We start from the raw sequence: 13,100 nt of genomic DNA, 5'->3' as shown, positions 1-13,100 counted from the left end.
AGATGAGTTTAGATGTAGGGTGTGCAAGGATTAGAATGACAGAGGAGAAGCGGATGGACTAGTTAGCTGGAAGGCTATTGTAAGAGGCCAGGAGGAGGGAATATGGTCGCCCGCTCTTGGTTTGGAGTGGAGAAGTGAAAGAGTTTGAAGAATATTCAATGATCGATTTAATATGGGAAGTGAGAGAAAAGGAGGTGTTAAGGATGACTCTCCTGGGTTTCTGGTTTGTTTAATGAGGTAGTGAGTGATGCGAAACAGTGGGGTACTGTGCCTTGGAAGACAGCCGGGTTTGGTGAGATGATGACGTTTATTTTGGATGTGGGGTTTGAAGTGCCTTTAAGACAGCTAAAATCAGATGTCAAGCCAGCAGTTGAATATATTGGTATATAACTTAGAGACTGGGTTTGAGCTCCAGATATATAATTGGGAGATTATGTGTATAGAAAAGTGGTAATTTAAATCATTGGTAGGAATTAGATAGCCTGGGTTAAACAGTTAGAGGATAGCTATGGGCCTAGAACTCAGTCTTGATAAACTTCAGCATTTAGGAGCATGAACTGGCCGGGCCCAGTGGCTTGTGCCTGTAATCCCAGCACTCTGGGAGGCCGAGGCAGGCAGATCACATGATGTCAGGAGTTCGAGACCAGCCTGGCTAACAGGGTGAAACTCCATTTCTACTAAAAACACAAAAAAATTAGCTGGGCATGGTGGTGTATCCCAGTAGCACCTATAATCAGTTATTTGGGAAGCTGAGGCAGAAGAATTGCTTGAACCTGGGAGGTGGAGGTTTCAGTCAGCTGAGATTGCGCCATTGCACTCCAGCCTGGGCAACAAGAGTGAAACTCTGCCTCAAAAAAAAAAAAGAAAAGTGCGTGAACCAGCAAAAGACACGGAGAAGGAACAACCAGGGAAACCCAGAAGAAAACCAGTAAAGTAGGATGTTGTGACAGGAGCAGCGGGGTGGCAGCGGTGTTGAATGCTGCTGACTTGTATAGGTGAAGGCTGATGAAGGCCCGTCGGATTTGATGTCGTGTGACCTTAGAGACAGCGATGAGAGAGAAAGTCAGATTGAAGGTGGATGAGGAACAACTAGGCTGAACAGTGATTATGGCTCTAGCCACATAATCAGCGACTAGAACAGAGGGTGCTAACTGATGGATACAGCATCAAGGCCAACTTCCTGATTCGAGTTTGTCCTCACACGTTCACTAATGGGTTCTGAACGGTAATACACTGAAATGCAAATACGTGAATAAATTTATTGAGAGAGCCACATCCATGCTAAGTGTCAAGATTTCAATACATTTTACGTACGTGTGTGTATTATGAGCACAACTCCAGTTTACAAGGGGAATCGGTTGGAAGTTCTTTCTGAGAAGTAAAAGTTGGCTGGATGGGTGAGAATAACAGAAATGGGTGGATGGATGACAGTGACCATGGAGATTGCCTTAAAGGGACTTGTGCGTGATGAAATCCGTGGACTTGTTTCTCAAGAGGGAGCTGTGGGGAATGGGAACTTGAGAAAATGATGACTATATCCAGCAAAGGGGAGAAAGTGGGGAGAGGACCTAAAAGTTTGTGGTAACATCTTAAATGTCTAAGGTGATGGTCCAGCAGACTCCCTAGTTCTGGGTGAGAAGTGAATGTCTGAAGAATGCCAGTGGTTTGAAAGAAGACGTAAGTTAACTTTAAAAGGGGGTATCATAAAACTAGCAGTAAAGAGACATGTGAAAGCCAGGTATTTAGCATCTTCCATCTGTATAACCCGCTGTTAAAATGAAACCTTTTCTGTGGACTTATGTACACAGTTTGCTGAGAGAATTGAAATTCATGTGAATCATCTAGGTTCCCAAGCAAGTTCACTGCTAATGATAAACAAATGTGCAGTTAACCTGTGGTTCTGCTTTGAACCTCTGAGACGTAGGGAGCCCTCTTCTGCCCACACATCGCTTTGCCTTTCATTTATCACCTGGAGAATGGTGTTTGTTTTCATTGGCCAAGGCAAGTGAAATCAGGACATTAGCAGAGAAATTCAAAGTTGCCCTATTTTCTTTCTCCATAAATGTTTTAAGTTTTCCGAGGCAAAACTTGTGCCCGACAAGTTGCTGCAAACCTACACATCAATATGACTGGACGGGTGCCCTCCAGAAACCCTCGCCGTGGCGGCATTTTCGGACAGACGCAATCAAGTGTTCTATCATGAGAGGTAATCTCTGCCCTTTCCTCTGTGTAGACTGGTGATGTACATCGAGAGAGACAGCAGAAAGACCACTCCAGGCAAGGAGCAGCAAGGCGGCAATGAATACCTGTCCAAATGCCTGGACCTTCTCATCTGTCACATCGTGCAGGAGCTGCCACGCATCCTGGGTAAATCGGAGTCTCGTCCACAGGCCCCGCTTCTGCTCACCTTTCTAAGACCTGGCTTTTAGGCACCAGTTCTTTTTTAGTTCTTACTTGTCTGTTCTTGAAGGCAAAGACACCTTTCCATGAATGTGTAGTTTCAAGATTTAAATTTGCTTTATCTGTTTTTGTAGTTGTTTTGCATCAATGACATGATGAGGCCTGATGACACAATGTCACATTAAGGTGTGATCTGAGGTAAACTGGCAATTTGAGAAAAGTGTTTTAATTGCTTAAAATTGGACTGATGTATTTGGGGCCAACTTTTCTTAAGATTTTTTTCTGCCTAAATCAGACCAATTTTCTCTTGGAATTAGAGCCACAAATTTATTTATTGTTAAAAAAAAACTTAAAAAATGCATAGATTTTGTTTATTTTTTTCCCTTGCTGAAACAAGATTTTCTTTTATTTGTACAAATTTGTAGAGTATGTGAGAAATGTTGTTCTATGTATCAAATACATAGTGATCAAGTCAGGACATGGAGGGTGTCCAGCACCCACCTACAATACCTTTTTGTTAACTGCAGTCCCCCGCTCCGCTGTCAGGTTTGAATTTATTCTTCTGTCTTGCTGTGTGCTCACACCCTTTGACCCACTTTTCTTTGTCATCCCTCCACACCCACTCACCCTCCTCAGTCTCTGTTATTTTCCATTTTCTTCTGCCATGTAATCATTTTTAACGCCCACAGTAAGTGAGAACAAACATGCATGGATTTTAATTTTAAATATTCAACTGCAATGTGAAAGAATTTTGATATTCGTTTAAAGTTTGAAACTTTCTTTGGTTTGAAAATTTATCTTAAGATAAAAATCTCTGATAATGATTGGCAAAGGGTGTTTATTACAGCTAAAGAAATACCATATTTCATTGTTTTTACAGAAATTTAAGTAAGCTAAGGGGCATGTACATACAGCTTAAATCCCATTCCATGCTTTTCCAGCAGATGTAGCTGTAAACCAGAAATGTTTAGAATGTTAAATTTGATCCAAGCTGTTATAGTAGAGATTACTTAGATTCAGGAATTCAGAATATTAAATCAAAGTAATGAAAATATCTTCAAGACCAACTGACAGTAAGTTTTTGCTCTTTACTAATACTTTAGGAGGTTATTTTTGCCTAGTGATGACTGAAAATAGAGCCTCTGAAAATTTATTTTGAATTGTAGGCGTTTTTACCTCCAACCTGAAGGCTATCATTTGGTCAGTTGGTAGCTGAATTCTTTATTACTGGACTTATCCTGTTTTAGGATCTGACGATAAGATTCTGATATCCACAAACAAGTTTTATTTTCTATTTATCATCCAATGAGAAGTTTTGGGAATTGACCTCTTTTTACTCCCAATGTATTCTGTTTTCTTAAAGTTGTAGGTCGTGTTCTGTAATCCATTCGCTTATTATTTTAAATATATTTTCCTGTTTGCAAAAGTAACAAGTGCTCATGATTAACATTTGGAAAATAACAAAAAAATTTCTAAAACTATTATAATTTATTAAATTTTATTTTTCATTTCCACGAGACATTGAGTTCATTGATAGCGTGCTTGCCGAGTGTCACATTCTGTTCCAAGAGGTCATAAGTGTTTGTTGTGATTTCAGTCCTTGTAAATAAGCATATCTGCTATTTTATCTGGACACTAATTACCTTAGAAGTCCCATTAGTATTCAAGCAATGACCAGTGGCTCCTAAATATTTGTGGTTTTAACCTGCACACTTGCTCTGGGCTGTGCTTCCCAGGTGACATTCTGAACGCCTTGGCTAACGTTTCTGGACGTAAACACCCATCGACAGTTCAAGTGAAGCAGCTGAAGCTGTGTCTCCCCCTGACGCCCGTGGTGCTTCACCTCGTGACTTCACAGGTACAATCGAAGGGAGGAGGAAGAGGGCATCAGTGCCTCTTTTCTCTGTAAACTGGAGCTGAGAATCCTTAACTCAAAACACTTTCCATTTTTTATTGAACTAAAATTGTACCTAGCTTCCAGAATTTAATCTACAGAAACTCTCATCACACAGGTATTTCGACCTCGGGTTGTAACAGAAGAGTTTCTTTTCAGCTATGGAACTATTCTTGTGAGTAACACTACATTTTTCTTGTTTCTAATAAAAATGTGGCTGCCTCTACTGTTTGTGGAATTTGGTGTCAGAATGAGGTAATATAAAAATCCTCTTGGTATTTATTTGTCTCCAGGGAAGTGACCTTTTAATATTTTTATCTGTTGACTGTAATAAAATTTGACATTTGGAGAAAACACATTCTCTCCTGATAATGTACTTTGTTCAGAGACAGCCCAAATAGGGTCAATATGCCCGCAGAAGCACTTGCACGGATTTTGGTATTGAACATCATGAAAAAATTTAATAAAACTGGTGACCATGGAATGCTGGGAACACGTTATCATTGTCATTTATTTCGGCTTACGTTGTCAGAAGTAAATAGTAATACTAGTCAAGGGGGAGAACTATTGACTGAAGTTCAGGACCTGGATTTAGTCATGCACAGCATCTCTTCCGCTGCTGGCATTTCTCTCTGCTAAGCTCCATTCAGCTGCTTCTTTAATTTTGAGGATGCAGGTAGAAATGAGAAATCACTGTATTATTTTTCACTTCCATTTTTGCTCACAAAAATTGTCTTTTTATTTAGCTCACGGGTCATGAGTTATGTTATGTTTTTCCCTTGCCGGTAGTGGCTACAGCGAATACGATGGATACAATGAGGGGCCATCCAGAGGGAAGGCGGAAACGTTTGTCACAGAGCTTCTCCAGGCTTGCTTTGATAGTCATGATAAACTGAACAGAGATTTTCAAAATGCCATAGAGGTAACTAGTGAAAATGAAGTCAGCATCTTCATTTTATTGTTGGTTTGGAATTTTTTTTTAAAAAGATTGCCACACACAAGTGAGAATATTGTTGTCTAGAAATTTAATCATAGGGTGAAGTGTGATGTTTGTAAGTGTGAATGGTGAGTAGCGGGCGCTGATTTTTAGGAAGCAGTGGAGTAGAGGTCCCTTTGTGCTCAGTTTTAAATTTTTATCATTTGAGTACTTTGAATCCTGAATTCTAGAAAGTCTAATTTTGGTACCACATTTATGAAATTGCAAATGATGGGAATTTGTATTTACCACCGTCTTTTTACCTGTTTTTAAGTACAGCATAGGCATCATTTTAGCATGACTATGATTTTCTATTTGCCATTCCACTGCACTGGCATGTTGATGCCTGACATTGGTAATTTTGTCATAGCAGCCACGATGGAGTATTGTGGCACGGTGTTTGTTTGGGATAGGTATAACTGTCTTGTTCTTTCTCCCTCTCTTTTTTTTTTTTCATGTGTAGCATTTTCTTCTGCCTACATTAACTGAACATGCTTCAGATTTTTAAGTAACTACCAAGTTTTTCCAACAGAAAAGTCTTCATGGGCTTTCGTAAGTTCTACGAATATTAGGGAGAGCTCATCTGCTCCTTGTAATTCTTTGTTCAGAGACAAGGGAGGAGACCACATGAGTGTCCATGAAGACTCTTCTGCGGCTGCTCCGTTGGGTCTTTTCAATATAGGCACTTTTAGGAATGGAAAATAACTTGGCTGGTTTAGAGATCATTAAGATATTGAAAAAATTTTAGCAGTTTTTTTCTTGATAGCCTCACCCAATTGGAGCAAGTTGAGGGAAACAGAATGAGTTTTTTGTCTCTCTTCAGTCTGTTTTCCTAGTTTGAGTCATGGCCAATCCCAGAATTCTTGAATTACTTTTCTTATTGTGTTTGTTGCTTGGCCTTAACTGTGTGCTCACCTTTTGCATACTCAGCGTTGATGGCACTGGTGGAGGGCTAGTAAAGGGAGAGGATTACTGACTAAAATTCAGGACCTGGATTTAGTTATCCATACGGACTGCGAACTGTTCCAGAAGATAGCAAAAATGTTATTCAGGCTACAGTGCCTTACCGATGCTCGGACACCCTTAGAAATTCACGGTGCAAATCAGCATGTTAAAGCCTTTTGAGTTTTAATAATTAAAAATTTTTTTTTAGGCAAAGGCTTCCTTCCTTCCTTCTCCCCTCTCCTCCCCTCCCCTCCCCCCTTCCCTCCCCTCCCCTCCCCCTTCCCTCCCCTCCCCTCCCCCTTCCCTCCCCTCTCCTCCCTCTTCCCTTCCCTCCCCTCCCCTCCCTCCCCCTCCCCTTCCTCCCTCCCCCTCCCCTTCCCTCCCTCCCTCCTTTTTTTGGTGGTAGTGGTGGGAATGCACAGTTATGAATCTTCTGTAGCCCAGTTCACAGAATGATCGTGTAAAACTGTCCAGAGCATAGTGCTTATTTGGTTCTAGTGACATAGAGGAAATAGTCTATTATATTTACATACTTAGCTTTGTGTATTTTTTTCCTTTTCTTTTTTTTTTTTCTTTTTTCTTTTTTTGATACAGAGTCTTGCTCTGTCACCCAGGCTGAAGTGCAGTGGCACAGTCAGGCTCACTGCAGCCCCCTCCTCCCAGCCTCAGGCAGTCCTCCCTCCTTAGCCTCTGACGTAGCTGGAACTGCAGGTGTGTGCCACCATGCCTGGATAATTTTTTTGAAGAGACGGAGTTTCACCATCTTGACCGGGCTGGTCTTGAACTGCTAGACTCAAGTGATCCACACACCTTGGCCTCCCAAAGCGCTGGGATTACAGGCATGAGCTACCTTGCCCAGCATTGTGTTTTGAAAGACTTATTGGTACACCCGGAGATAATGTTACTTTCAGTATTTCTCAAAATGTATCTTGTGGAGTAGCGATTGTCTTATGGCAGGCATATTGGCTTTTTATATTTTAAAGGTATGACTTAGTTGGGGTATTCAACCTCAGTCCACTTTCAGAAGCTGTATCCAGTAGCAGCAATCCAGTAGCTTCTTGGCTTCCACTGAGGCAGCTCTCTACAAGCTGCCGGCCTGCTGTGGGTGGGTGTGGAGGTGGCAGCCAGGGTTGCTGTGATGTCTCCGTGTCAGAAGGTTCTTAAGGAGCAGGCTGGAGCCGGGGCGTTGGAACTGTGCTTCCCATTGACTTCAGTTTTATCATGCCACTAGGGCATGGTTTGCCTAGTTGACCTACAGACTTTTGTTTTTTTTTTTTTGGTGGAAATTCAGGATACTTCTTATGTATGGAGGCATAAATACAGGAATTAATTTTTTGTAAAAATTTTTTCCCAAGGAAAATGAAGTTTTGGTCGTCTCATATTTTAAGGAGACTAGCATTTGGAAACAATTCAGCAGAGCAATTTTAAACCATTATCAAGCTTTGAAAGAGTCCTAGCAAAAGAGGATACCCAGCTGATGATGGCTGTTTTCACTTCTTACTGGCAGAAGCAGCCTGCCTTCTTGCTGGGCTCCCTCTCCAGGATTCAGCAGTCTAGTCTCTGGGGAAGTTCTCTGGCGAATAGCAGGCTTCTTTTGGTCCTCCACTGAATTGGGCTGGGAAATCAGAAGTAGTAAATTAAGGAAATATTTTCAAGGGCTCATGATATATATTAACCTAACATTCACTGCATTTCTTATGTCCTTTTGCAAATGCTTTTGATTAATGATCAGGGGAAGCAGACTTTGTTGTGTCTAAGTTCTGGCCTCGTTAGTTTATACAAGTAAAATGGCTGTGGAGGTGATCGTTTCTACAGTAAATAACTCCGGAAGCACATGCTTCCTGCCCTCTGTAGATTTTTATGTAAAGAAATGCTGGTTTGTTGATAGACACTGACTTCAGCTGTAGGAAAGCCAGAGATAGTGCACTCTTGCATTTTTCAAAAGATGATAGTATATATTTCCTTACTTGTTGCCAGCAGATGTTCTTGTCCTTCTTCCTTTAACATATCATGGATTTGTATCCCGGTTGCTGAAGGAGCTCATTTCAGCCCCTGCTGTGGAGCACTGAATGAAACAGAGCATGACACACTGCCCGCACTTCCTAGCCAGTGGCCCCAGCCAGGGGGTGGCTACTTTTTTTTGCTCCCCTGCTGAAACTCCCCGCTTTAAAGCTTGTGCTGTGAGAAGATACAGTGTCATCCTCTGTGTTGTGGCCATCTGCAGATTCCTGGGTCATTGGCCCTTGTTCCTCAGCATTCCTTTAGCACTTGGCTCGCCATGAGCCTCTCCTTGCGGCTCCCACGTCATGGGTGGGGAATTTGATATCCCTCTGGGGGTCTCCCAGTGCCTCAGCCTCACAGCTCCCTGGCTGCCTCTCTCCCCACGAGCTTGTCTGTCTTCCCGTCCGCTGGCTGCCCCCATGGTCAAACACTTGACCTTACTGTCAGCATCCCCTGGTCGGTCCACCAGCCCTGATTGTCAGCTCCTTTTCTCTCCACCCCAGCAGCCCTTCAGCTCCTTTGAGACTTAATTGTTCCTACCTGCTTTCTACCTGCTTTCTAGCTCTTTCTACCCTGCCCTACTAGGGCTCTGCTGCTTCACGTTCTCTTACTCTGCCTAGGGCGCCTGGTCCAGCATTAACCCCGCCTCGCATAGATCGGAGCTCCCATTCCCGATCCTTCCTTGTCTTCCTCTGGCACTTTTTTTTTTTTTCTTTTTTTTTTCTGAGACGGAGTCTCTTTCTGTCTCCCAGGCTGGTGCAGCGGAGAGATCTCGGCTCACTGCAACCTCTTCTTCCTGGGTTCCAGCAATTCTCATGCCTCAGCCTCCCAAGTAGCTGGGACTACAGGTGTGTGCCACCACTCACAGTTAATTGTTGTGTTTTTTGTAGAGATGGGATTTCACCATGTTGGCCAGGCTGCTCTTGAACTCCTGACCTCAAGTGATCTGCCTACCTCAGCCTCCCAAAGTGCTGGGATTGCAGGCGTGAGCCGCTGCACCTGGCTCCCTGGCAAATTTTAATGCTAGTTAAATTTAAGTCTCCACCTACCCTAGCCCTGCTCGGAGTGGCTAAATATGGCTGTGGGGAGGGGGGACAATGCAAATAACTGGTCTGTCTTAAAATTCACATCAGCCGCTGACTATTTCCATGTTCCCTTCTTCTTGAATGTCCAATGCCGTCCTCACTCCCCCTCGTTACTTCCTGTTACACTGAGAATGAGAAGGAAGAAATACATCAAAAGACACTGAAATTGATAAATGAATGAAATATTTAGTAGGGATTTAAAAAGAGTTAAATAGGGGAAATATAAGGTAGGAAATGAGTTAAAAGAATCTCATAATTCTTCATAATAAAGAATAAATAATTTCAGCATTTAGTCAAGTTTACATTTTTATATATATATATATGTATATATATATGTATATATATGTATATATATATATGTGTATATACATATATATATATATGTATATATATATGAAAAAGGTAGTGCATGTGAGTGGTTAGAAAGTCCCGAGGGAAGTGAAAGGCAGAAAAAGCAGAGAAGCATACCTCCTCAGGTTCCCAAAGGAAGCAACGCTTGTCCTTGTCGGTGACCTCTGCCTCAAAAATTGTCATTCACATCACCAGCATTGTCGTATTTTGTGTGTGTGTGTGTGTGTGTGTGTGTGTGTGTTCACATCACCAGCATTGGTGTATTGTGTGTGTGTGTGTGTGTGTGTGTGTGTGTATTTTTAATTTTTTTTTTTTAATTTTGAGATGGAGTCTTGCTTTGTTGCCAGGCTGAAGTGCAGTGGCGCAATCATGGCTCACTGCAACCTCTGCCTCCTGGATTCAAGCAATTCTCCTGCCTCAGCCTCTGGAGTAGCTGAGATTACAGGTGCGCACCACCACGCCCGGCTAATTTTTGTATTTTTAGTAGAGACGGTTTCACCATGTTGGCCAGGACAGTCTTGAACTCTTGACCTTGTGATCTTCCCTCCTTGGCCTCCCACGTGCTGGGATTACAGGAGTGAGCCACTGCACTGGGCCTATGTATATATTTTTAAGAGAATTACACAGAAGGGATTGTTGTTACATAACACTGCTATGTCCTCTTTTTTTACTTAGTGATTCATAGACATTTAAGTAGATTTGTTGAAGTGAAAAGATCTCTCTCACTCACTGAGTTTTTTATTCAGCAAAAGTTATGTGCCCATTTTGGAATTACGTGAAATGATCTTAACAAAATTATCATGAAAAGCATACATTGCTACTTTTAAAAATTAACTTCATTTTAAAGTCAATTTTGTTTCTTTGTAGACCCCAAAAAAAAAAAAAACTTGAAGATATCCTTTATTTTCAATTTTTAAAGGGCTTGCATTTTTTAGGCTTTCTGATTTTCTTTATAGCCTTAAATAAATGTCTTTAAGTTTTTAAATTTAAATTATTTATGGTTATTAAAGAAAGTGTGGAAAACTGTGAAATTTGAAAAAAATAAAATTATAACTCTACACTAGGAGACAACCATTGTTAACTTGTTCTTGTTTTCTTATGTTTTCTGTTCATATAGATGTGTTTGTATTGTAGAAACAATTATTTATGTATCTATAACGTATATGTGACATATACAAATACATTTGAGACCATTCTGTATCCATAGATTCATATTCTACTTTTAAAAACCTTAGGTTGCATTTGGCTGGTATGGTGGCTCACACCTGTAATCCTGGCACTTTGGGAGGGCAAGGCGGGTAGATCACGAGGTCAAAAGATCGAGACCAACCTGGCCATCATGACGAAACTCCATGTCTACTAAAAATACAAATATTAGCTGGGCATGGTGACGCATGCCTGTAGTCCCAGCTACTTGGGAGGATGAGGCTGGAGAATTGTTGGAACCTGGGAGGCAGAGGTTGCAGTGAGCCAAGATCGTGCCACAGCACTCGAGCCTGGTGACAGAGTGAGACTCTCTCTCTCTCAAAAAAAAAAAAAAAAATTAGGTTGCATTTAGGTATTTTCCCATAACTTTAAAAAATTCCATTTAAAAACATTTTAAAATTTAATTTTAAATTGGCAAATAAGAATTATATACATTTATTGTGTATAACAGATTGTTTTGAAATATGTATACATTGTGGAATGGCTAAATTGAGCTAATAAATGTATCTGTTACCTCACATCCTTGTTTTTGTGATGAGAAAACTTGAAATCTACTATTACCAATTTTCAAGACTACAGTTTTTATTAACTATACTCACTGTGTACACAGGATCTCTTGATACCTATTCTATGTAATCAGAATTTTGTATCCTTTGACCAATGTCTTCCCCTGACCCCCAGTCCCTGGTAACCACCATCTCTTCTCCACTCAGACTTCACCTGTGTTAGTTCCCACCTGTGAGTGAGATCGCATGACGTTTGTCTTTCTGTGCCGGGCACATTTCCTTTAACATAACGTCCTGTAGGTTCATCCATGTTGCCGCTGATGACAGGTTTTCCTTTGTGTATATTTGCCACGTCTGTGAGATCCATTCCTCGTTGGTGGACAGTTGAGTTGATTCTGTGTCTTGGCTGTGGTGAAGAAAGCTGCCGTGAACGTGGGAGTGTAGACATTTCAACATCCTGATTTTACTTCCTTTGGAAAAACATATGTATGTATTTCAGTAGTTGAATTCCTTGATCATGTGGTACTTCTATTTTTAATTCTTTTGAAGAATGTTCATGCTGTTTTTCATAATGGCTGTGCTAATTTACATTCCCTCCAACAGTGTGCAAGAGTTCCCTTTTCTGAACATCCTTACCAACCCTTGTTATCTTTCATCTTTTTGATAATAGCCATTCTTACAGATGTGAAGTGATATCTCATTATAGTTTTAATTTGCCTTTCCCTGATTAGTGATGTTGAGCATTTTTTCCATAGTTAACCATTTGCATATCTTCTTTGAGTAATGGTTATTCATTCCTTTGACTTTTGCTTTTTTTTTTTTTTTTTTTTTGGAGGTAGGGTCTTGCTGTGTCGCCCAGGCTGGAGCGCAGTGATGCCATCATAGCCCACTGCAGCCTTGATCTCCTGGGCTCAAGTGATCCTCCACCTTAGCCTCTGAGTAGCTAAGGCTACAAGTGCATGCTACCATGCCTGGCTATTTTTTTATTTTTCTGTGGAGACAGCCTTGCTATGCTGCGCAAACTCCTGGCCTCAAGTTATCCTTGTGCCTCGGCCTCTCAAAGTGCTAGGATTACAGACATGAGCCACTTCACCTGGCCTGACCATTTGAAAACATTCGGTTATCTGCTTTCTTACTATTGAGTTGAGTTCCCTATATATTTTGGATTTGTGGTTTACAAATATTTTCTCCCATTCCGTGGCTTGTCTCTTCACTCTTTTGTGTCCTTGGCTGTGCAGAAGCTTTTTAGGTTGACGTAATCCCATTTGTCTGTTTTTGCATTTGTTGCTTGTGTTTTGGGGTTTGATCGAAAAAAGTCATTGCCCAGACCAAAGTCATGGAGCTTTACCCCTCTGTTTTTTTCTAGTTGTTTTGCAATTTTGGGTCTTATGTTTTCTGAAGATTTTAGCGGCTGCTATCCTGTTTGTATGAACTGTAGCTAGTTTGCTATAATTTCAGTAAGGCTCAAAAATACACAATTTTCTATTTAGGGACACATGTATATGTGTTAAAACTAAGAAAACTGAGAAAATGATAAATACAGGATAGTGGTTTTCTCTGGAAGTGAGGTAGGCAGGTGGCATAGGGGAGTTTATGCTACCAGTTGGGGATGTCTTAGTTCTTAACTTGGGTGGTGTTTAAGGGTTTTCTTTGTAACACAGAATATATGTCTGTGTTCTTTTGTACATGTTACATAGATTCTATTGTATTAGATTTTTTTTTTTTTTTTTTTTTTT

At 41.0% G+C, this 13,100-nt stretch overlaps 1 protein-coding gene across 11 annotated transcripts in view; it reads left to right on the top strand.

The window, feature by feature from the left end:
* The window catches only part of ULK4 (unc-51 like kinase 4), a 630,679-nt gene that overhangs the window by 183,109 nt on the left and 434,470 nt on the right, over positions 1–13,100 (top strand). For all 11 annotated transcript variants that reach the window (XR_004264542.1, XR_004264544.1, XR_004264543.1 and 8 more), the window contains 3 exons: positions 2,234–2,367; positions 4,137–4,258; positions 4,413–4,469. Coding sequence is in view for 8 of the 11 variants with exons in the window: in XM_032264293.1 (XP_032120184.1) it covers positions 2,234–2,367; positions 4,137–4,258; positions 4,413–4,469 (313 nt within the window). In the remaining 3 variants the exon portion in view is untranslated. The remainder of the gene's footprint in view (positions 1–2,233; positions 2,368–4,136; positions 4,259–4,412; positions 4,470–13,100) is intronic.

This window comes from Sapajus apella, unplaced genomic scaffold (genome assembly GCF_009761245.1).
Source record: "Sapajus apella isolate SASKATOON/1434 unplaced genomic scaffold, GSC_monkey_1.0 scaffold143, whole genome shotgun sequence".
Taxonomy (NCBI): Eukaryota; Metazoa; Chordata; class Mammalia; order Primates; family Cebidae; genus Sapajus; species Sapajus apella.
This window is presented reverse-complemented; position numbering and strand designations above follow the sequence as displayed.